Below are 22884 nucleotides of genomic sequence, written 5' to 3' on the forward strand. Positions count from 1 at the left end.
AATAATAATAATAATAATAATAATAATAATAATAATAATAATAATAATAATAATAAGTGAAGTGAAAGCACGGTATAAAAATAAAACTACTGAACAATAATAATAATAATAATAATAATAATAATAATAATGATAACAAAATTGACTGGATGGAATAAAATCCAAGTAGTTAATATGTGGATGATAGCATCACCTCAGTATGGAGTGGGAATTATAAAATAGCAAAAGAGAGAAGTGATGAGAATGGATACCAAGACCAGAAAAATGTTAACAGTACACAGAGCCTTCCACTCTAAGTGTGACACCAATAGGCTGTACTTGTCCAGAAAAAAGGGTGGAAGAGGTTTGATCAGTTGCCAGGACTGTATCAAAGCAGAGAAAAACAGCTTAGAGTGGTGTATAAAAAATGCTGTGGAGACATTTTTGAGACATACAAAGAAGGCCGGCATCATCAAAACTGAAAATTGTGTAATGAAAGAAAAATTTAAAGAAGATATGACCACAAAATAAGAAAAAGCATGGAAGGAAAAAATAATGTACAGTCAGTTTGCAAGAAATGTGAACGTGAAGACAGATACAGAGAGTGTCTATGGATGAGGAGTGACCTGAAGATAGTGACAGAAGCACTCATATGTGAGGCTCAAGAACAAGCATTAAGGACCAACTATGTTAAGTGCAGAATAGACAACACTACCGACAGTGACAAATGCAGAATGTGTGGTGAGAGAGGTGAAATGGTATGGTACATTGTTAGCATATGCCTGAAACTGATACAACACGAATACAAAAGACGCCATGACAATGTGGCAAGAATGATCCATTGGGAGCTCTGTGGAATTCACGGCCTACAAAGAGTATGCCTTAATTTCTGATGTGTCTGATACTATGATTATGACATCATCCATGAATGCAAACAGGGTAAATAAAAAGAAACTAATAATAACAGGTGACATTATACAATCAGTTTGACACTGACTATATCAGTGTAATCATGTAATCATATGCGCTAGTGTACTTATCAACATCAATGTAGTCAGAAATGCCAATATATCCATCTGTGGTGTGTGCTCTTTGACAAAACAAAGAAAAAAATTTCCTTTTTATAAACTGTAAGGAAACAGTTTTATATTTGCTGAACAGCAATAATTTCCAAAAGAAACCATACATTTCAGCTGATTTTCTTATATATTCATATGATATTCAGTGTCAAATTGTAACAGACAACAATGTATCTCAAAGTGGATATGCTGGTCTCAGAATGAAAATGTCAGAATGGATTTAATATCTGATTTCACAACAGAGAAAGAAGAGTTACAAACTTACAGTTTCAGTTACTTTTTCACTTATCATGATTTGCTCTGCACTTTGCATAATATATCTGTAGAGATTCTGTGCACGATTTTTTAACAGTTTATTTATTCAATGCACATACATACAGATGTGTGCACATGTGCACACACACACACACACACACACACACACACACACACACACACACACACATACACACACGCACAAGCACACACACACACGTATTCTGCCAAGAATATATACAAATTTAAAACACAAAATCTTTTTTTTCTTTTTTTTTTTATTCAGAACTGTGTGCTGATATTTGTGTATCTCCATTTCCATACACACACACAGATTTCTTGGTTTTTCTCTCTATAGAAATACAACAGGAAATAAGAAGGTATTGTTGGAATTAGATTTGATGTCATTTAGCAGTAAATAAGGAGTTATTGACATTTTAAACTTGTGAGAATATAACTGCAAATAATAACCAAACACTCTAGATAGTGATGACAACAACAAACAACTAGCTTATTATATACTTTTTAAAAAATGATGTTCACTTAAATAAAAGTTTAGATTTCCCAAGGTGTCATTAGAATAGAATTAAGAAAAATTGTTGCCAATGAATTTCCTACTGATTCTGATAATGATTGGTAACTTTAAAACTGGCATCCATCAAAATGTCTTTAAACACCTAAAATATGCTAGCCAGATAGAATTAATTTGAAAGACTGATAAATATAAAAATAAATCTTTCGAAGTAATTAGAAGTGCATCCATTTTCATATCAGAGAGCTGCAAACAAAGTGACTAAACAGATTAAAATAGAAAATATCTAAAAAAACAAAAACAAAAAAAGTTTTTTTCCTCAAAAATTTTCTCATGAAGAATTCTGGATGTCACAATATACCTTAAAGTTGTAGAGAGAGTATTTAACAAGGTATAATATTTTAGACATTATCATCATGCAAGCATAAAAGAAAATATGAAAGAGTATTTAAAAACATATTAATAATATACATCTATACATATATGTATATGTGTGGATGTGTGTGTGTGTGTGTGTGTATATATATATATATATATATAAAATCTTTTCCTCTGGGAGTTGCCTTTCATTGACATTCTAATCTGTCATGATCTTCTTGGGCAGATATACATAAATAACATACAATTACACACACACAGATATACAGGTGTGGAAACATACACATATAGGCAATATTCATACATTCTACAGAAACAAAAACAAAACTTAAGAAGCTTACCTGAGAGGGTACAACCACACGATGTAAGAGTTTTCCATCTTTGCTATAGAAATGTAGCTCATTTCGACAGTATAGATTTGGAAGTCGTACAAAACCAGCCACTGCTAAGTACTCACCGCAGTTGGACCAGTCCATTTTGACTCCTAATAAAAAAAAAGGAGAAAAAGGAAAGTAAATATTTATATAGTGGTATTGCCAACATGTGTGTGTGTGTGTGTGTGTGTGTGTAATTGTAAATATCTTAAGTATGAGATAGAGGTGAACTTTAATGAGGCTAGTGCCTAACTGTAGTCTTAAAGTGTTAAGTTGATGAAGGATAAATTTCTACTTGAATAGCATGTCATTTGCCCAGGTGAGCTGACACATATTTCTGATAGCTAGATAAAATGAGACAATGTAGGATGTTCTTCACCCAGAAACACAATGAAACATGCTGTATTTGGACACGCAGAAAAAAGCTTCCATAAGATAGTCGACCAGATTTCAGGCTGATGATGATGATGATGATGATGATGATGACAATGACAAAGTTACTGTCACAGCAGACAATGATGAGAATGATAGTAGTTATGATGATGATAATGATGATGATGGCAAAGATGGATTTGATGATGAGGATGAAGGTGACAATGAGGAAATGCCAACATCGATAATGATGATGATGATGGTGATGATGGGGATGATGAAAATAGATGAGACATGCTAACAAATAAGTAAAAATAATTCTAAAAATATTGCTAAGAGATAAGAATTCTAAAATTGAATATTGCACAAATTTCACTTCAGAATAATGTCTACATTTGCACAATGGACAAATTGTATACAGATAGAAAGCAAGAAACAAAGAAAAATAAACAGAAAAATAATAAATAAATACAAGAATAAAACTTTTTCTTTCCCTATTTAAAATGTGATAAGAGGCTAGTTTCAGCAATAGAAAAGTAGAAGGGATATTTCAATGTATGATCTCCCATCAGGATAAATGTTTGGTTCAGAATGACTGGTGAATATTACATCATCTACAAAGCATCTGCTTCAGATTTGTCCAATATGAAATAATGAAGTAGGAAGCCCAGATGTATGTATATATCTGCTGACTGAACTGTTATTGAAATGGAATAACTAAATTCCATTAGTGTGTGCATATATGTTTGAGTATGTATAGTTGTTACCTATCTTTATACATAGCCTTTCAATAAAGCTAACAAAGTAGCCCCTAAATGGTTGCTCAACTAGCTAGAAAGAGTAACCAAAGTTACCTCAAATCACATTTTGCTCTCTTGTAGCTCTACTGAAACAGGACTTACCATATTTTTTTATCTTCGTCATCAGCATAATTTAGTATAAACATCAGTAGTAATTTCAGTTATTCTTTACACACATACATATACACGTGATGACTTATGTCTTGTCATACTACATAATATGTGTTTTATGCCTCATTTTGAACTATTGTCTTCTCGGTTCCATACTGGGCATATTCCCCATACACATATATACACTTACATAATATATATAACTATATCCATAATATATTGCAATTTCATGATTTTCAAAAGTAGTGTGAGAGGGGGGATCTGTAGCTATGCTGAATTTCTCTTGGTTGACCAGATTCTAAAAATGTGCACACCAAATAACCCTCAATTGAGATACTGTAAATACTCAACACACGTTATGTATATACACACACACACACACACATACACACATATACATCTGGTGATAAACTCATCTGCTAGGAAATTTCAGAGGAATGGTGTCTATTAGAGGCTGTAGACTTCATTTGAGAATTGAGTATGCAGGCAAAGAAACAGACCACAAAGGTAGTGGCACTATCCAGACAGATAGTAGTAAACGATGGGAGAAAAAGGGGAACAAAGATTAACAATAATGGTAAAAATAGGATATGTATCAATGTGTCATACTATAGTGAACAGATGGCGAATTGATTAAGGACAACTTTCCTCTCAGAATAGCATATAATGACTACACTCTGGGTAAATGCCAGTTCTTTGGCCAAAATAATACACAAGATGTTGCATGCCACATTGGTTGCTGTCCAATCAACAGACGTCATTCGACTAATGTGTTTAAAAACCAATTTGTTTACAGGTTAATCTGGAGGCAACAACATTGGATCAACTAAACAATGATTGCAAATCAGATTAGAGGAACATTTTTACAAATCCACATCACCTAGCACAGTATTCCAACACAAAAAATAAATGAAGAAATACAAAATCACAGCTCATGGCAAAATAACCAGAGGATGTAAGCCTCAAAACAGTTGAGGCACATTTCATTAGAAAGCAGAAACCAACTTTAAACTACAAAGAATTCAACACATGAAAATACCTATTTAGTCTCTCCATGTAGTAAAAGTATGTTACTATTTCCTAGTATATCAATGAGAATACAAATCAGTCTATGTGACGGTGATTTAAAGAGCATAAAGCACTCATGAAATAAATAATAAAACACTTATATCAGCAACAAGTCTTGTAAGTAGACATTTATTTTTGTTATAGGTGATCATTTACTGGTCTGTTTGTTTGTTCATACATGCATTCAAGTGCTACTTTTGGTATTAGTCTATTTCTATACTTGTCAATTTTATCCCACATAACTGCACCAATACATGCATGTGCATAACACACACAAATTTTATCTTTGTTTCTGACTCAGAATGTGCTTCTAGTTCATATATATTCCAGCAATATCATTTGTTAATATTTAGGCAGTAAGGCAGTGAGCTGGCAGAATTGTTAGCACACTAGGCAAAATGCTTAGCTGCATTCTGTCCATCTTTATGTTCTGAGTTCAAATTCCATTGAGGTCGACTTTGCCTTTCATCTTTTCAAGGTCAATGAAATAAGTACCAGTCAAGTACTGGGGTCAGTATATTCAACTTACCTCTGCCCCCCTCCTCAAGAAATTACTCGCCTTGTGCCAAAATTTGAAACCGATATTTATTTAGACAGTATCAAATTATCTATATCCTCAAACATAGAATGCTTGATATTAATTAAATCTTATATTACAGATACATTTTATTCTATCTACTTTTAAATTACTTTTAATGCCAAGTCTTATTGTTACACTTTCAACAAATCTATCTACCTCCACTCCATTGATTTATCATATTTAGTAAATACCAAATATTTTTTCTTCTTACTAGGTACAAGGCCAGTATTTTATGCAAGTGGCTACACTTGACTGAATGAACCTCATACCGACAACTTACCAATATTCTCCATCTTGTCTATGCCTTTTTCAACCACTACCACAGTGAACTCCGCTCCCCAAAGTTGGCTTGTCATATACCACCTTGACTGTAGGCAACCTTAACTCAATCATTCTCTCCTCCACTCATCACCCATAATACTTTCACCTTTCCAGGCCCGGACGGGCTGCTACAGCCAGTCTTTTCCAAGGGTAAGTAATTTTTGGAATGCACATATTTTCCCTGTCATTGCTGCTTTGCAACAGTTCATGTGGAATGTTCACTATGCCAATCTCACCAATTTCTATGGGCTTTCAAAGGTACTTGGTATAGTCCTATTCTCCAAATTATACCAAATTTTTTTAAAAAGTACCAAAAAAGGATTTATTTTAAAATTATTTGGACAATATCTAATAGTTACATAAAAATGAAAATATAAATTACTAATAACAATTATGAATATTGCACAATGGTTCTGTATTATTCACATCTTGCATCTTGTTAATAAAATACTAGAGAGGACATGTTTTATAACTTGGCATTAGAGATGGGGGATACAACTGCACTTTTTTTAATTAATTGTGAAAGAGGTCAATCAAAAAAATTTGCATTTGAATTATGCAATTTCTACAAAGCTGTTCCTTCACTTTTGTGAGCTGCAATGTAATTGAAAACAAAGTATCATCAGAATAGTTCCATGGCAAATTGTTTTCTGAAGGAATGGGCTAAAAAATTTGTTTTGATCTAACACTGACTTTGTTATTTCATTTTGAACTGATTAAACTTATTAGAAATGCCCAAACATGGTAACACTTTGAAAGTGCTAAAGGCCTCTGATAACAGTACTGAATATCATATGAGAAAATCATACCTGAGACCAAGGAATGAAATTGTTGATTGTATAGGCACATATCAGTTCAATAATTTCATAAGACAGACACTGTTAATGAGACACAGAAGGGAATTTAGCTTCCCAGACAAAGACTTTTTCTCCCCAAAAAATTCTGCCACAAATTCACCTCAAAGCAAACAAACTTATTCCATTTTGTTAACTTAAACAATCAGTTTTGTAATAGTCATCATATTTTGAAACACGATTAAACTTTGATTGTGAATCATTAATTCATTCTAAATTCTAATAGCTGCTATCCCCAAAAAAAGAAAACATAATTTTTTTATTTATGAAGAGAAGATTATGGAAACTATTTTAAATTTAGAAAAGATTTAGTGAAGACTTCTTTAATACTGTGTAAAATCAGGAACAAAACATATTTGTTATCTCTCTTTCTGGCATTTCATTGGTTACAATGATGTTCAACACAACAGCCTGCTCTTGAAATTAATTCTCAAGTGACTGAGTGCTCCACAGACATGCATACACTTAACATAGTTCTCAATGAGATACAATGTGATACAGAAAGTGACAAGGCTGGCTCTTTAAATTACAGGTATAACTTGTTTTTGCCAACTGAGTGGATTGGAGCAATGTGAAATAAAGTGTGTTGCTCAAGGACACAACATACCACTGGAAATCGAACCCATGACTTTACAATCATGAGCCAAAAATCCTAACCACTAAGCCATGCACCTCCATAATAATAAATTATTGATTTACAAGGCAAAAACAATTTGCCGTGGTTTAAGCAACAAGGACACTAAAAGTTCTTCATTTAATTCACTTCTAAAGCAGAGATAGTACACCTACCACCAATTAATCAAATACTCTGGCAAATAGAAATTATGCTTATTTATATGTGAGAAGGCTGACATATTAGTATCAGTAGATATTTCATATTAATAATTTCTAACATAGGTACAAGGCCACACATTTCTAGAGGATAGGTTGTTAGTTAATTATGTCAATCCCAGTATTTGACTAGTATTTTATTTTAACCACACCAGAAGGATGAAAGGTAAAGTTAACTTTAGCAGGATTTGAACTTAGAAGAGCCAGAACAAATTCTGCACCACTTTAACAATTCTGTCAATCCACCTTGTATTGTTAATTTTTAAACATGATATTTTCATATCAATTTGACTCCCAATTACCAATTCAGATATTAATTAATTGAGCAATTTATTAGAATTTAAAAAAAGAGTAAACTTTTAATTAATAACAGCAATTATTACAGAGATTTTGTATTGATCTATTATCAGATCTTAATAATAGCCTTACTAATTAAACACAAGAAAAAGAATATTTTGAAAGTTAGAAATAAATCAGATAGATGCAGTCCCAAGTTGTAATATTCTTAAAACGTTGTAGTAATGGAATGCTCATAATTTTACTAGCTGTTTGTAGCATAGCATACCAAATTTCAGTCCCGTCATCACCGTTTTAATGTCTAAATTTTTACATTTGCTTGGGTCAGATAAGAATACATTAGGGCAGAGTTTTCTACTGCAGGATGCCCTTTCTAAAGTCAACTTCAACTGTTGCCAAGCAGAGCAATAATCTCTCAGTTTACCAAACATTAAACAGCCTGAGTATGGTTTTATAGAGAACTGGAAATGAAAAACACCATATGAATAAACTTTTTTTTATAATACAAAAACTGCATACCATGTCAGGACATATCAAGTCCAAACATGCTTTCAAGGTGAATTGCCTACATGAAGAGTGAGGCCTTTGTTTACAATCTGAATAGATGTGAAGACAAAAAGAAATACAAACTTGCTCACACACATACACACAATTGTGTGTGTACGTGTGTGTGTGTGTGTGTGTGTGTGTGTGTGTAAGTATGTGTGTGTGTGTGTGTGTGCGCACATATATACAAGTATATATTTGTATGTGTGTATATGTATGTGTATGATGGGATTCTTTCAATTTCTATCAGCCAAATTCATTCACAAAGCTTTTGTTGGCCGAGGGTTCTAGAAGAAGATACTAGCAAAAAGTGCCATGCAGGGGAACTGAACTTGAAACTACATGGCTGAGCACAAACATCTTAACCCTACAGCCATGCCTGTGCCTGGTTACGCCTTCACCAGTTATAAATAGATAGTAAAGAGTCAGATAAATGATTTTACAGCTGTAGAATGCATGTCATAAGAATGACATCTAGCTGTGTTGTAAACCAGAGATATTGTATGTGTGCCAGTCTACTCTGTATTAACTTTACTGTGGCCATTTTTCGTACAAGATTAAACTGCCTTTGTGCCAAAAATTAACTCTTGACATGACAAACAACAAATGCTTACCCACTGAAATCAGATGTTATCTTCAATTTAAAATATGAACTTAAATTTAACTATTTTAATTAAGGTGATTTTTGGTTTTGGGTTGTTTAGTATTGAAAAAATTAAAAGAAACTAAATACCAATATCTTCTTCAAAGATACTTTTCATTCTTAAATGATATCCGAAATTAATATTCATTACTCAAAACAACACTTTTGGCTAAGAATATGTAATCTTAGATCTCAGTGAAAGAATCAGCCATTTACGCAAGTGGAAGCATTTAATCTGTAGACTGTTAAAAGCCTAAGTGATATCAAGTATGTGGGAAAAGAAAAATTAAATTAAATGATAACCAATTTTTTTCTTTTCCTTCAGCAAGCAAAGAGGACAATGCTGGACATGTTTCATTCTTACTGGAACTCTTCAATGGAAGTGCACACTTCACATCTTAAAATGTTTGGGATCAAATTGCTAAGTAAACACAGAAATATTTATCAGTGCAGAGCAGAAATATTTTTAAAAAGTACTTTTTTGAGACATCGCTTGCAATATATTTAATAGCCTAATATAAGCAAATTTAAGGTAAAATTTATTATTTACTTTTAGGAATATACTGTTAAATAAAGATATCAAACATATTGATCACTGGATGACAGAAAGAAGTGGCTGAGCTACTATTTCATAGAGTGAATTAATTACTCAATAATTCTGATACCAATTTGCTTAAGGCTATCCCTACTTCTATATTATCCAACTACCTAAACAACTTATATAGCAGTATTTGTATTTGAATCTCAGTTAAAATTTTCTTATTACAAAAATAACACAACATTTCAGTAGGTAAAAATCCCATCAAAGTTTTATGTAAGAACCTTTTTATGAATTGTATTCTGAACAGCAAATTAATGATGTTTATTTTGTTAAAACAGCTATATATACATTAGGCCACAATAGCAGAGATTAAATATTAATGACAAACATTAAATATTCTAAATAATCATAAAGGTAACTATCAAACAATAATAAATAATGAAAAATTAAATAAACATGATTTTAAAATAGATTTAAAATATTCCTAATTAAATATATGTAAGTTATATTCCAAATAAAAAGACTCACTGGGTTTCACACTGCCACTTGACTCTTGGAGTTCTTCAGCACTTATCTTTAGTGCAGAGACTGAGGCTGAGTGCTTGCAACTCTGTTGCAGGCATTTGAGTTAGGCCTCTGCTCTGAAGACAACCTCTTTTTACCAGTCTTTGAAAAAATAATGAAAAAAAGAATCCAACTTTCCACTCCATGCTCCCAGATATAAACTCTCTACTGAATCCAGTTTCTAGAGGAAATTAAAGGGTGATGAGCCTGAAATCAGCAGCTTAATGGAACTTAATATAACACAAGACCAGCAGTTTAGAGAGGAAGGGTTAGTGGATTAAATTGACCAATAAACAAAAAAAGTTACAGCAACTCCTTTACATCTCCAAGTGATTAATTTTTTTGATATCTTTTTTTTAACAGTGTATTCTTAGAAATAAATCATAACTTTTGCCTTAAACATGCTTACACTTACTGAGCTCTTAAACATATTTCAAGTGGTGTTTCAAGAAAATATTATTTTTTCATATATCTGCTCTTTGCTAATAAATATTTCAGCAGTTCAGTCGCAAATACTTTAGGAAGTTAAGTGGAAAATGCACTTCTACTGAAGTAAGAATGAAACACACCCAGCATTGTCTCCTATCCCTGTCCCTTGTCAAAGAAAGAATAATATTAGTTAACAAATAATTCCATTTTTCTTTTATCACATGTCTGATGCTTAGATTTTTAACTTTCAAGGATGAAATACGTTTTCATTTGCTTAATTATAAAACTGACAAGTTCTTTTATGTAGGTCTAGGATTACACTTTGGACACACTCATGGTTGTTTTGGGAAAAGTATTAAAACACATTAGTAGAGTATATTATTGTTAGAAATAGGGTTGTTAAACCTTTAAGAGAATAGGGAAACATTTCAGAGATTGTTGTAATAAAACCCTCTTTGCAGAGAAACGTGATACAATAATGACATAATACAAGTAGAGAGCCAGTAGTAAATGTAATGAAGGCATTTGAATAATATTGAAATTCACCTCACATAAAATCTATGTAAATTAGATAAATTAATTCCTTATTTGCCTTCTTTCTGCTGTCTTGTTTGTTAACTAATATCTAATTCTGATCATCAAGTAATTACTTTCTTATTCCACAGCTATGTTGCTGGGTGTATTGACATAAGCTGTGTAGAAATATTAATACAACTATTCCACCAGGGCAATTATCCTATTTGCAAATTTTCTGCTATCCATCATTGATCTATTTCATATAGACCAGACACAACTAACAGATCAACGTCCACTTCTTTACTGACGACTCAACACTTAACCTATCCTCTTACAATATTTGATTATTGTGTTCAGATATCATTACCAGCAACAAAGTAATCAATAGCCTTCATTTTAAACACCAATCCCAGCACAGTTTTCAAATATAACATTGAATCAGAGCTTAGTCATTTCAGGAAAGAAAAAGCTAAACCTAAATTTTTATGATAATAAGATAGTATAATGATTGTACAAAATCAGGTATAATATTACAGTATATTACTGCAGTGAAGTGACAATAAAAGTCAGTGGTGCATTGATATATTTGTTGTCATGGAGATGTGTATTATGGTAAACTGTAACAATAGAAAATTCAAATATAACTGATAGCTATTGATTTAGATTTATATAAATGTTTAATGAGATAATTAAAGAATGGGAAAAAACAAGATGAAATTGAGGAAGTTATAAAATATCAGATTGTTATTAAAAAAATTGTTTTGAAAGAATACCCAAAATTTCAAAATTTATACCCCACCTTTGCAAGAATTTGTTGTGCTCCGTGAAAGTTGATATGGGAAACAGTAAAGTGAAATAGTAGGTTTATTTTTTGGGGGGTTGCTGGAGTGGAAAGCTAAGAATGTAAATTTTTGGTAAAGTATAGTAGCTGAGGCTTTAGTTGTTGTCAAAAATAATAATAAAATTAAACAGTTCAATTAAGAAAATGCTCATTTAAAGTCTATTTAAGAAAACAAATAATAATAAAATGATGATAAAGGTAATAATAAAACTAAACAGTTAGGAAAACACTCGTTTAAAGTTATTTAAGAAGTAAATTAATGAACATCAGAGGACACTAAACACAAATATCTTTTCAAACCATTAAAAATTAAAGATTATGTAAGTTGATTCCATGAAGGGTAAAGCAAAACAGAAAATAGAAAAAAAATTAAGAATATATCTTTTTGGAAAATTTATAAGCTTCCAAAATAGTAGAATCTTATAAAAGAAAATAAAAAGTAAAATTTTTCAAAAACGATTTGTGAGAAGAAATTTACTCTTGTATAAATCATAACTTATTCTATTGATGAATCTACATGGCAGTGCCCAGTGTGTCATGAGCCTAATATGGAGCCTAATATGCATGAGTCAAATATACTATTGCTGAGTATCCCAGTACTGTGGAAAGCAGACTGAGATTGGTCAGCATCTGTCTGAAGTTGAACCAGATTGATCAGCTACAAATTGTTTCTGGTAGTTTGTAGAAATGAAACAATGTAGAATTGTATTTATTCTAGAAACAGGGCAAATTAACAACAGGCTTGAATGCATGGTCCATGAGCAAGTAACCCAGTAGCTTGACTACTCAGTCATCTGATCTATCAAGCACAAGTAAATGAGGGAGTCTGTCATTTGGCCATTTCAAAGACAAATCTTTTAATGAAAATCTGTACTATACATTATGCTACCTGAACAAAAACAACAGCTGCAGCAGCAGAAACTACAAGGTCGTCATCGTTGTCATCATCATTATCATTACTGGCGAACTGGCAGAATCATTAGCATGCTGAGTGAAATGCTTAGCAGTATTTCGTCTGCTGCTATGTTCTGAGTTCAAATTCCACCAAAGTCAGCTTGACCTTTCATCCTTTTGGGGTTGATGAAATAAGTACCAGTTACACACTGGGGTTGATGTAATCGACTAGCACCCTTCCCCCAAAATTTTCAAGGTCTTGTGCCTAGAGTAGAAATAAGTATTATTATTATGAAGGCAGCGAGCTAGCGGAATCATTAGCCCATTGAACAAAATGCTTGTCAGTATTTTGTCTGTTACTCCATTCTGAGTTCAAATTCGGCCGAGGTTGACTTTGCCTTTCATCCTTTTGGGATCAATAAATTAAGTACCAGTGAAACATTTGGGTCAATATAATCAACTAACCCCTTCCCCAAAATTTCAGGCCTTGTGCCTATAGTAGAAAGGATTATTATTATCGTTATTATTATTATTATTATTATTATTATTATTATTATTATTTATTATTATTTATTATTATTATTATTATTATTATTATTATTATTTCCTTTTAATCTACACGTTTGTTACAATCACTTGCCGAAACACTATCAGCAACTTGGGTGAGTGAAGGATAAGAGATGTTACAGTATGACTGAAAGCTTGGGAGGGGAAGTGGCAAGGGCAGTAGTGAAATATCTTCATGTAGTACAACACATATTTAAATTGATAGGGTTTTTTAAAGGATGTGGGCAGTATTTGTCAGCACAATCTTTTGGATTTCTCTGAAACATGGTTCTCTTGGGAGATTATCTACATGTTTCTGACATCTCTTTCTTATCATACCAAGGGCACCTACAACAACAGGAACAGTTCTTGCTTTAAGATGCCACATCTTTTCTATTTCAATTTACAGGCCCTTATATTTATTTAATTTGTCAAATTCCTTTACAAATATATTTTTATCAGTAGTAACACTTACATCTATTAGTCTACAAATATTTTCTTCCCTGTCTTTAATGACTATGTCTGCTTGATTAGCCTGGATCATTCTGTCAGTGCTGACTGGGAAATCCCAGAGGATAGTGACATTTTTATCTTCAACAACTGGCTTAGGATGATGTTCATATTAGTAAGCTGGAGTGCTGATTTTGTAGTTTTTATATATTTTCCAATGTAAATGCTGTCCTATCCTATCATGATAAGTTGATCACAGCAGCTGGAGTTAGGGATAAATCCATATTGCAAGGGCCAGATAAAGGCTGTGAGAATTCCAGTGTTTCTCTGACACAGGATTCTGTCAGTTTGGCAATGCAGCTAGTAAGACTGACTGGACGATAGTTGACAGGTGACGTGTGATCACCCTTTTTGAACAGAGGAATGACACTGACAGTTTTCCACTACTGAAAGAAGAGTGAAAGCTAGTGCAGAAGAAAGTACCCACCAAGTTTGAGAAGCAGATATGTAACACCATCAAGACCAGGAGAAGCATAGTTACACTTATTCTTAAGGCGACATCACAGCATTGCAGGAGTAAATTCCATAGTTATTATGGAATTTGGTGTCAGAGGTGATGGAGATGGTACGTTTTGGTTTTCAACAGTAAAAATGCCTGCATAACATTCAGCAATGAGCTCTGCACATTCTTTGGGATCGTCAATAATCTGGTTTGTGGGGGGATTGTGAAGAGGACCAACTGGAAAGTGAAGTCTCTACTTTGAATGTACATATTTTCAGAACACCTTACTGTCAGGGTTGGTTTCTATGCGTTGCTCAAATTCAAGCACTGCCCTCTTAGTCACCTGCTTGAGATGGCTGGACGATTTATTGCACTTTTTCTTATCTATATCTGATTTATGCAGTTTGTATTCCCATTCAGTATTACAATGTTCTTTCTTGGCATGTTTGATTGCTGCAGTCTCCCAAGTTCCACTTTTGGGATGCTTTTGTGCTTATGTGGTACTGATGCTGCACATACTGTCCATATTAAGTTCAGGATGTTGGTAAGTAAGCTTTGATTTTGTGCCACTAATATGAAACCTTCAGTCTCTACTTTCAGTCCTGAGCTTCTCATCCACTGATAGATAGTTGTTTGGTCTACGTCAGCATTTTGGCTTTGAAGTATATACTGCCCATGCAGAGGCTTCTGTCTCTACCATTTCTCAATTTGTTTCTGTCTATTCTTTTTAGTAGTATGTTTGATTTGTTTTGCTTGTTTGGTGGCAGTGGTTTCAGGTTCTTCATCTATTATTATTATTATTATTATTATTATTATTTAATTATTATATTATTTATTATATTATTATTATATTATAATAATAATATTATTATTATTATTATTATATTACTTGTATATTGTGAATTGTTTTGTAAATGTAGTTCTTATTTGTTACTAATGCAGACATAATGTCTGCCCACTATTCATGCATCATCCCTATCTAGTTTTGTTTCTATTGCATTTTCACCTGAATTTCTGTATTTCATATGCTTTTCACTCAGTACACCATCATGGCAGCTACCCTTCCCACTGTAACACTATTTCTATTATGTATTCTACTCTGGCCATTTTAGTGTAATTCAGTTGCATCAAAATTGAGAAAGTTGACTGGACTTAATGCTGATTAATACAATTATTCTCATAACCTGGCAATAAACAAGACACATTTCTAGCTTCAATTGTAACATGTAGTCATCAACACTGCTGCTATTTTGTTCTTTCTCTAATATTCACTTCTGCTTGACACTGAATGCTGAGTGTAGTTACAACTATTCAGACTGAAACACAAATCCAGATGCAACTTTCTTTTGCCTTTTTATGCCACACTGGCTAAAACTTATATTTGATATTTAAAAGTAGTGTTAATGCACTATTTGGCCAGCCTTGTTCTCTCTCTCTCTCTCACTCTCTCACTCTATCTCTCTCTCTCTCTCTAACTTGTGTAGATGTGTATAACTAATATCGTATTTGTATTCACACTGCCCATCATCTATTCACACTGCCACCTGCTCTCATAAGATGGACAGGTGTATCCAAAGATAGTATCTCACAACTTGTTGCAGTTCTTTGCCGTCTCCTTCATAAGGTTCAACATCCAGAGATCAAATTTATAATATTTTCCTCTTTCACTTCTACAAGATCCCTCTTTTGTATACGCAAATGTATATAAATACGCACGCACGCACACACACACACACACACACATGCAAGCATGCATACACACAAGCGCACATCATACAAGCACACACACACACACACACACACACACACACACACACACACACACACACACACACACATATGCATTTGGACTTACTTGCAGCATAAAAAAACAGATATGAAAATTTTCAAGTAGCAACAAGATAAAACCTCAATTCAAATGAATGAATGCATGTTTCATGTAGTAGTTTTCCAATAAGTTTTAGTAGTTATGGCCAAGGCTATGACTCTTTTCAGAGCCTCCAAGGCTAGTGAGAGGAAGGGAGAAAGTTATATCCAATGAGGCACCAGGGACCTGTTCTGAATGCTTGCAACAAAGTGGACTCAGTTAAAAATCACCCAAGATGAAGTCTATCATAAAACAAAAGAAAGACAAGAAAAAAAAAAATCCAGTAACAGTTCAACTGACAAGTTTTCCCCACAGTTTCTGATAAATAAATTTTACTCTCAAGGCTTTGGCCAAGGTATCACACAGTGAGATCAAACCCCAAACCACATTTCTATAGAGTGAACTTCTTAATCACACAACCATGTTAGTACAGGCATCCAAGCACCCACCCACACACATAACCAAGCACTTTATTTCAAATACTTTGACATCATTGACTTTATTATCAAGAATAACCATGCTTACCATTCATTAGCCTGTCTATAAACACAGCAGCTTCAATTAAATCGATTGTCAGAAATGCAAAGACTTTTGTTGCTTTTCATCTTACTGACAGCACAACATAAATGACATTTGCTCATTAAATGTAAAGGGGGAAGGTGTCACTGGAGCAATATATAATTTGTCACAATAGAACAATATCTTTGTTTCCATGCACCTTATTGAATGCTTCATTCAAACACAATTCATTCGATATGGAATAGTACCATCCGATTTAGCTAGAGATAGCATCTAAATTACTCTCAAATCACATACTGCTGTTCTATAAAAACACAGGACACACTGAATGATATAGTCCAATGTGTCTACAATGAATTACATTATGCAGCAGAAAAATACAGATGGTATAGTTCATCATCATCATCATCATCATCGTTTAACGTCCACTTTCCATGCTAGCATGGGTTGGACGATTTGCCTGAGGACTGGTGGACCAGGTGGCTACACCAGGCACCAATCTGATTTGGCAGAGGTTCTACAGCTGGATTGAGAAACTTTTAATTACATGTCTGCTCAATTGGGCCCAAGTTGAGCTAATCAACAGCAAACATGCAATCACAAGCTGTCAAAGAAGCCTTTATACAATCACTCAAACAGTCCTGCTAGAAATAACAGCCACATTTCTCTCAAACTGCATCTTAGTATCTTAATAAAAAGACAAACATATTGGATGATATAATCCAATATGTCCATTGTCATGATCATTGCTGGTATACTTTTTATCGGAAGTTTCTTCAGTCAGAGCTGGACTGTGGCTAAATAACCTCACCAACAACAACAACAACACAATGAGGAGCTAGCAATGGAACCTCAACATGATCATCCAATCTGCTGGTAATAACAGCTAAGTCTCTCTTAAATCACACCCTACCTCAGAAAATGAAATAATATATTTTTAGTTACATTATGCTTAGAATAAGGCTAGAAAGGTCATGGCCAGAGTGCTGTTAATGATAGCTCTGCTGAATCAGAATGACTTAAGATTCTACAACAATGACAATTACACATGAATTTCAAAGTGATATACAGTGAAAGAGAAAGAGAAACAGAGAGGGAGAGAGAGAGAGTGGGAGGGAGAGGGAGGGAGGAAGGGAGAGAGAGAAAGAGAGAAAGAGAGAGAGAGAGAGAGAGAGAGAGAGAGAGAGAGAGAGAGAGAGAGAGAGAGAGATCTTTATTGTTTGGAAAGGAATAAGTATTTCTGCAATCTTGATTGTATTGGAAAGAAATAAGCATTTCTAGCCTCCCACAGAAATTATTTACAACAGTATTGAAAACAAGGGGAAAAAATATCGTTTGAATTTGTGCTGGCTTTGATTTTATGCTATATCACCACTACTGCTACTGTTATTCACAAAATGGGATTTAAAACTATTATTTTTCAGCTCTAATAATATCATCATCTAAGTAATTGGTTTTCATTCAGAGAAAAATATAAGTTCATGTCTTACCATTGACAGAGGTGATTCAACCTGTTTTACTTAGATTCCTTACATATTGTGTGTGTGTGTGTGTGTGTGTGTGTGAGTGTGAGGGTGTGTGTGTAAAGATTTATATAATGTGTGAATGTATGGTTGAAGATGTATGAAACTATAAATGCTTATATGTGTATTATTGTCTATATATCCATGTATGTGTGAGTTTGAATATATATATCTTGTTGAACAAACATGCATGAAAATGCATTTATATGTTCATATATATATATTCAAAATGTGTACGACTGTCAACATATACTGGTGAACAGGAACAATGTGTAACACACACAATTTTCATTGCTCTTCAGTGTTGGCAACTCAAATCCTATTATTCAAACATTATTCGTATTAGAAATCAATTATCATAAATCAACAGAAAAACTAGCAATCTGATAAAAAGATCAGAAAGTAAAACCTTTTGCACAAGCCTACAAACAAATATAAAAACAACATACACAAGTATATTTGTGTGTGAGTGTATGTGGGCATGGGTGTGTGGTATTCAGTATTTTTTCTGGATGTTTATTGTATCCATCTTAAGAGGAGGCTTACACTAAAGATTACATGCACACACACACATGTAGATATGTAGATAACAAATGTGTATGTATATGTGTGTGTGTGTGTGTGCATGTAAGTGTGTGTGAGTGAGTGAGTAAAAAGCACCATTCGAGCATGGTTGAAACCAGTACCACCTGACTGGCTCCTGTGCTGATGGCACATAAAAAGCACCATTTGATCATGGTCGATGCCAGTACTGCCTGACTGGCCTCTGTGCTGGTGACATGTAAAAAACACCCACTATACTCTCGGAGTGGTTGGCATTAGGAAGGGCATCCAGATGTAGAAATTTTGCCAGATCATATTGGAGCCTGGTGCAGTTTCCTGGCTTGCCAGTCCTCAGTCAAACAGTCCAACCCATGCCAGCATGAAAAGCAGATGCTAAACAATGATGATTGATGATGATAATATGTATATATGTATGTGTGTGTCTATATATATTTATATATATATCAGATTGGAGCCTCAGTCAAATCGTCCAACCCATGCTAGCATGGAAAGCGGACGTTAAACGACGATGATGATGATGATGATGATGATGATGATATATATATATATATATATATAGTGTAAACAGAGCGGTTGTAATAACTGACTAAGGGATAAAATATCTGTATGTACTATCGGTATCCATTACCTGTACTAACCCCAGGCTTTGGTATGCAGGCACACTATGCTCGCAGAGTGCAGGTAACAACAGGATAAATAAGAGTTTATCAGGATCCAAATATAAATAATCAGAAAATGGAGAAAACTTTAAATTAAGAAACACATCGATTGGACCACATTTATAGCTTATTTTTTAATATACAAAGCATGACATAACAAAGACCAACTAAAAACTATCTTAAAGAGGAGCATCATCAAACCTTCAAGAATAAGAAACATAACTATTTGCTGTTCAATTTCACAGTGGAATTGTACCTAGCTTCTCTGACCAAATATTTACATGTCTTATCTGCAACTGAATCTTTACATCAAGGATCCTCTAATATAGTCATTATATAGTTTGAAGGGCAGCTATAAGCATATGTATATGAGTGTGTGTGTGTGTGTGTATATATATATATATATATATATATATATATATATATACACACACACAAATAATCAGAAAGGAGAAAACCTCAGATTAACAAACATCGATAGGACTACATTTATAGCTTATTTTTGCTGTTCAATTTCACAGTGGAATTGTACCCAGCCTCTCTGACCAAATGTTTCTTTGGTTTTGCCAGGTCTTGATCATGGTGAAAGTGGTCATAGAGAACCTAACAGGGAATCCACCAGTCAGACATGTGCACTATGTGGACAACCATAACAATATACATAATTATATACTTATACACTCACTCATATATACATACAACACACATGTGCACATACATACTTACACACATCAAACACTATGCTAACCAGATTCTTGCATGAGTACTACTGAGCTGATTGCCTGGGTTTAACTCATCTCCTCAATTTGGTTTGGCTCAGGTTCAGTCTTATTTCTAGTAGGGTTTATGTGGGTAGTGGGTCACTACCTGTAACCTTAGGTATCCACAAGTTTTCAGCAGTCTTTCAAATGATTAAAACTCTCCCACTAATCTTTATGTCTCTTAGAAACAAACTTTCTACAAAAGCTCTACCGGGAATTCTACTTCAATCTCCTTCAGCCATTTGTCTATATCATTGCTCACTGTTCCCAATGTACCAATTATTATAGGCATGACCTTTACTGCTCTCATGTTCCAAATTCTTCCTATTTCAAATTTTAAGGGATTGTATTTTTTTATTTTGCTTTTCTTCCTCATTCTTTACAATCTTGGAATAAAAAGTATAGAACACTTCACGAATTTGCATATCCTTGTGCAGAGGCCATGCTAATCTTTTCTGTATCATTCCAATTTTAGAATATGTACTGCTGTAGCTATATTATTATCATTATTTTTATTGTTATTATTATTTGCCTATCATCCTTTTGGGTTCGATAAAATAAGTACCAGTTGAGTACTGGGGTGGATGTAATTGACTATGCCCCCTCCCCCAAATTTTAGGCCTTGTACTTATAGTAGAAAGGATTATTATTATTAAGGTAGTGAACTAGTAGAATCTTTAGCGTACCAGGCAAAATGCTTATTGGTATTTTTTCTGTCTTTATCCAAATTCCACTGAGGCTGACTTTGTCTTTCATCCTTCTGGAGTCGATAAAATAAGTATCAATTGACTGGGGGAGGGGATGTAATTGACTTATTCTCTGCCCAAAGATTGCTGGCCTTGTACCAAAATTGAAATCATCATCATCATCATCATCATTATTATTACTATTATTATTTTTATTGAGTAAGAGAGTAGTGCATGCCATCAAAGTGATACTGAGGTAAAATATATGAAGCCTAGTATACCCATCTGATAAGGGTACACCAGGTACATGCATCACAACCATGTGTGTGCGACATAGTGATTTCATATTAAGATAAACAGGGCATGACCATGCAGGTGAGGCCCAGTTGGAATTTTCTTCAGGTCAAGTAGCCCATCCCACACAAAAGGTCCCTGAATAAGGATTGTTTAAGGATGTTGAACGAAACACCCATGTTTCCAAAGGTGAATTATCCAAACCCCAAAGAATTCCTTTCAATACATGGCTATGATGCTCCCCTACTACTTCTGCTCGTGATCAGAGATGCACATATTGTCAGCTACTAAGGGACATGCTCAACTGGTTAAGGTCAAACAACTGACAAGAAAATCTTTAGTATTGAACAGAATATTTGCTGTAGCCCATCTTTTAGTATTATTATTATTATAATTATTATAATATATACACACACATATATATATGATGGCTGTCCACTCGTGATCGAGGAAGACCATTGCTGACCTTCAGGAACATTGTGCACACTAGGATTAACTCATATTTTGCATTTGCAGCTCCATTGGTGGCTAATGAGCCCTGCTCTTGATAAGCATACATGACTGCAAACATTGCAGATTAAGCTTTCCCAATTCACTATATGAGCCGTGTGCTTTCACACAGCTCGCTTAAATTCTTCACACTGGATACGTGCTCTCTCAAAAGTGTCGATCCCCTCCTTAACCTGCTTCCTCCATCTGTGGCGATGACAGGCATTGTTCTCCCAGTCAGTGTCCTGCATATCACAGGCCTTTAATGAGGGCTTCACACAGTCCTTAAATCACAGCCATAGAGCTTCTGCTTAGGAATCCTGCTATCCTTATTTCTAATAAGGCGTCCAGTCCAACGTAACCGCTGCTTGTGCACCATTGCCTCAATACTCAAGATATCAGCTGTCCTCAGGACCTCTGTGTCTGGAATTTTTGAGGTCCAGCCAACATTGAGAATGTGTCTGAGACATCTCTGATGAAAGCATTCAGGGACCCTTACCAGGTAAGGGTCCTTGAACATATGTATATATAAATATATACATACACACATATATGTACATATACTCAATACACACACACACGTGTGTGTGTGTGTGTAACTTGTATGCTATATATGTGACAAATTACAATATAAGATTGAGGCTTAGTATTATAGCTATGCTAAACTCCTGCAGTGACATGATGCAATCAGTGGAGCATCAATACAAGTTAGGGCTATTACATAAGAAGAAGAATTATATATAGTTTAAAACAATAACTGAAAAGCAAATAGCTGATATTTCAATTACTTCATTGCCTTTGTTTCAGTAGTCAATAATCAATAACCAATAATTAGTACATCTCATATCCATTGTCAACCACATCACCAGCTGATATGTTGGTATGGGTATTTCAACATACCAGCTGATGATGTGGTTGGGTTGACAATCAATATATGTACTAATTATCGACTACTGAAATGATAGCAATAAAATAACTGAAATATGAATTACATGGCTGAAGTGGTGAGGCAAGACCTTCGTACATTGGGCCTCACCGAGGCGATGACTACTGACCGAGACCTTTGGAAATGTGCTGTGCGTGAGAAGACCCGGCAAGCCAAGTAAGATCGTTGCCAGTGCCCCTGGACTGGTTCTTGTGCGGGTGGCACATGAGATGCACCATTTTGAGCGTGGCCGTTGCCAGTACCGCCTGACTGGCTCCTGTAGGATTTTCGAGC

At 34.1% G+C, this 22884-nt stretch overlaps 1 protein-coding gene and 1 pseudogene across 5 annotated transcripts in view; both read right to left on the minus strand.

The window, feature by feature from the left end:
* The window catches only part of LOC106875473 (tubby-related protein 4), a 682417-nt gene that overhangs the window by 223097 nt on the left and 436436 nt on the right, over positions 1-22884 (minus strand). For all 5 annotated transcript variants that reach the window (XM_052966219.1, XM_014923631.2, XM_014923630.2 and 2 more), the window contains exon 6: positions 2565-2707. In XM_052966219.1, coding sequence (XP_052822179.1) covers positions 2565-2707 — 143 coding nt within the window. The remainder of the gene's footprint in view (positions 1-2564; positions 2708-22884) is intronic.
* LOC128247460 (U6 spliceosomal RNA) lies at positions 20592-20692 on the minus strand (annotated as a pseudogene).

The sequence above is a fragment of the Octopus bimaculoides genome, chromosome 3, assembly GCF_001194135.2.
Source record: "Octopus bimaculoides isolate UCB-OBI-ISO-001 chromosome 3, ASM119413v2, whole genome shotgun sequence".
Taxonomy (NCBI): Eukaryota; Metazoa; Mollusca; class Cephalopoda; order Octopoda; family Octopodidae; genus Octopus; species Octopus bimaculoides.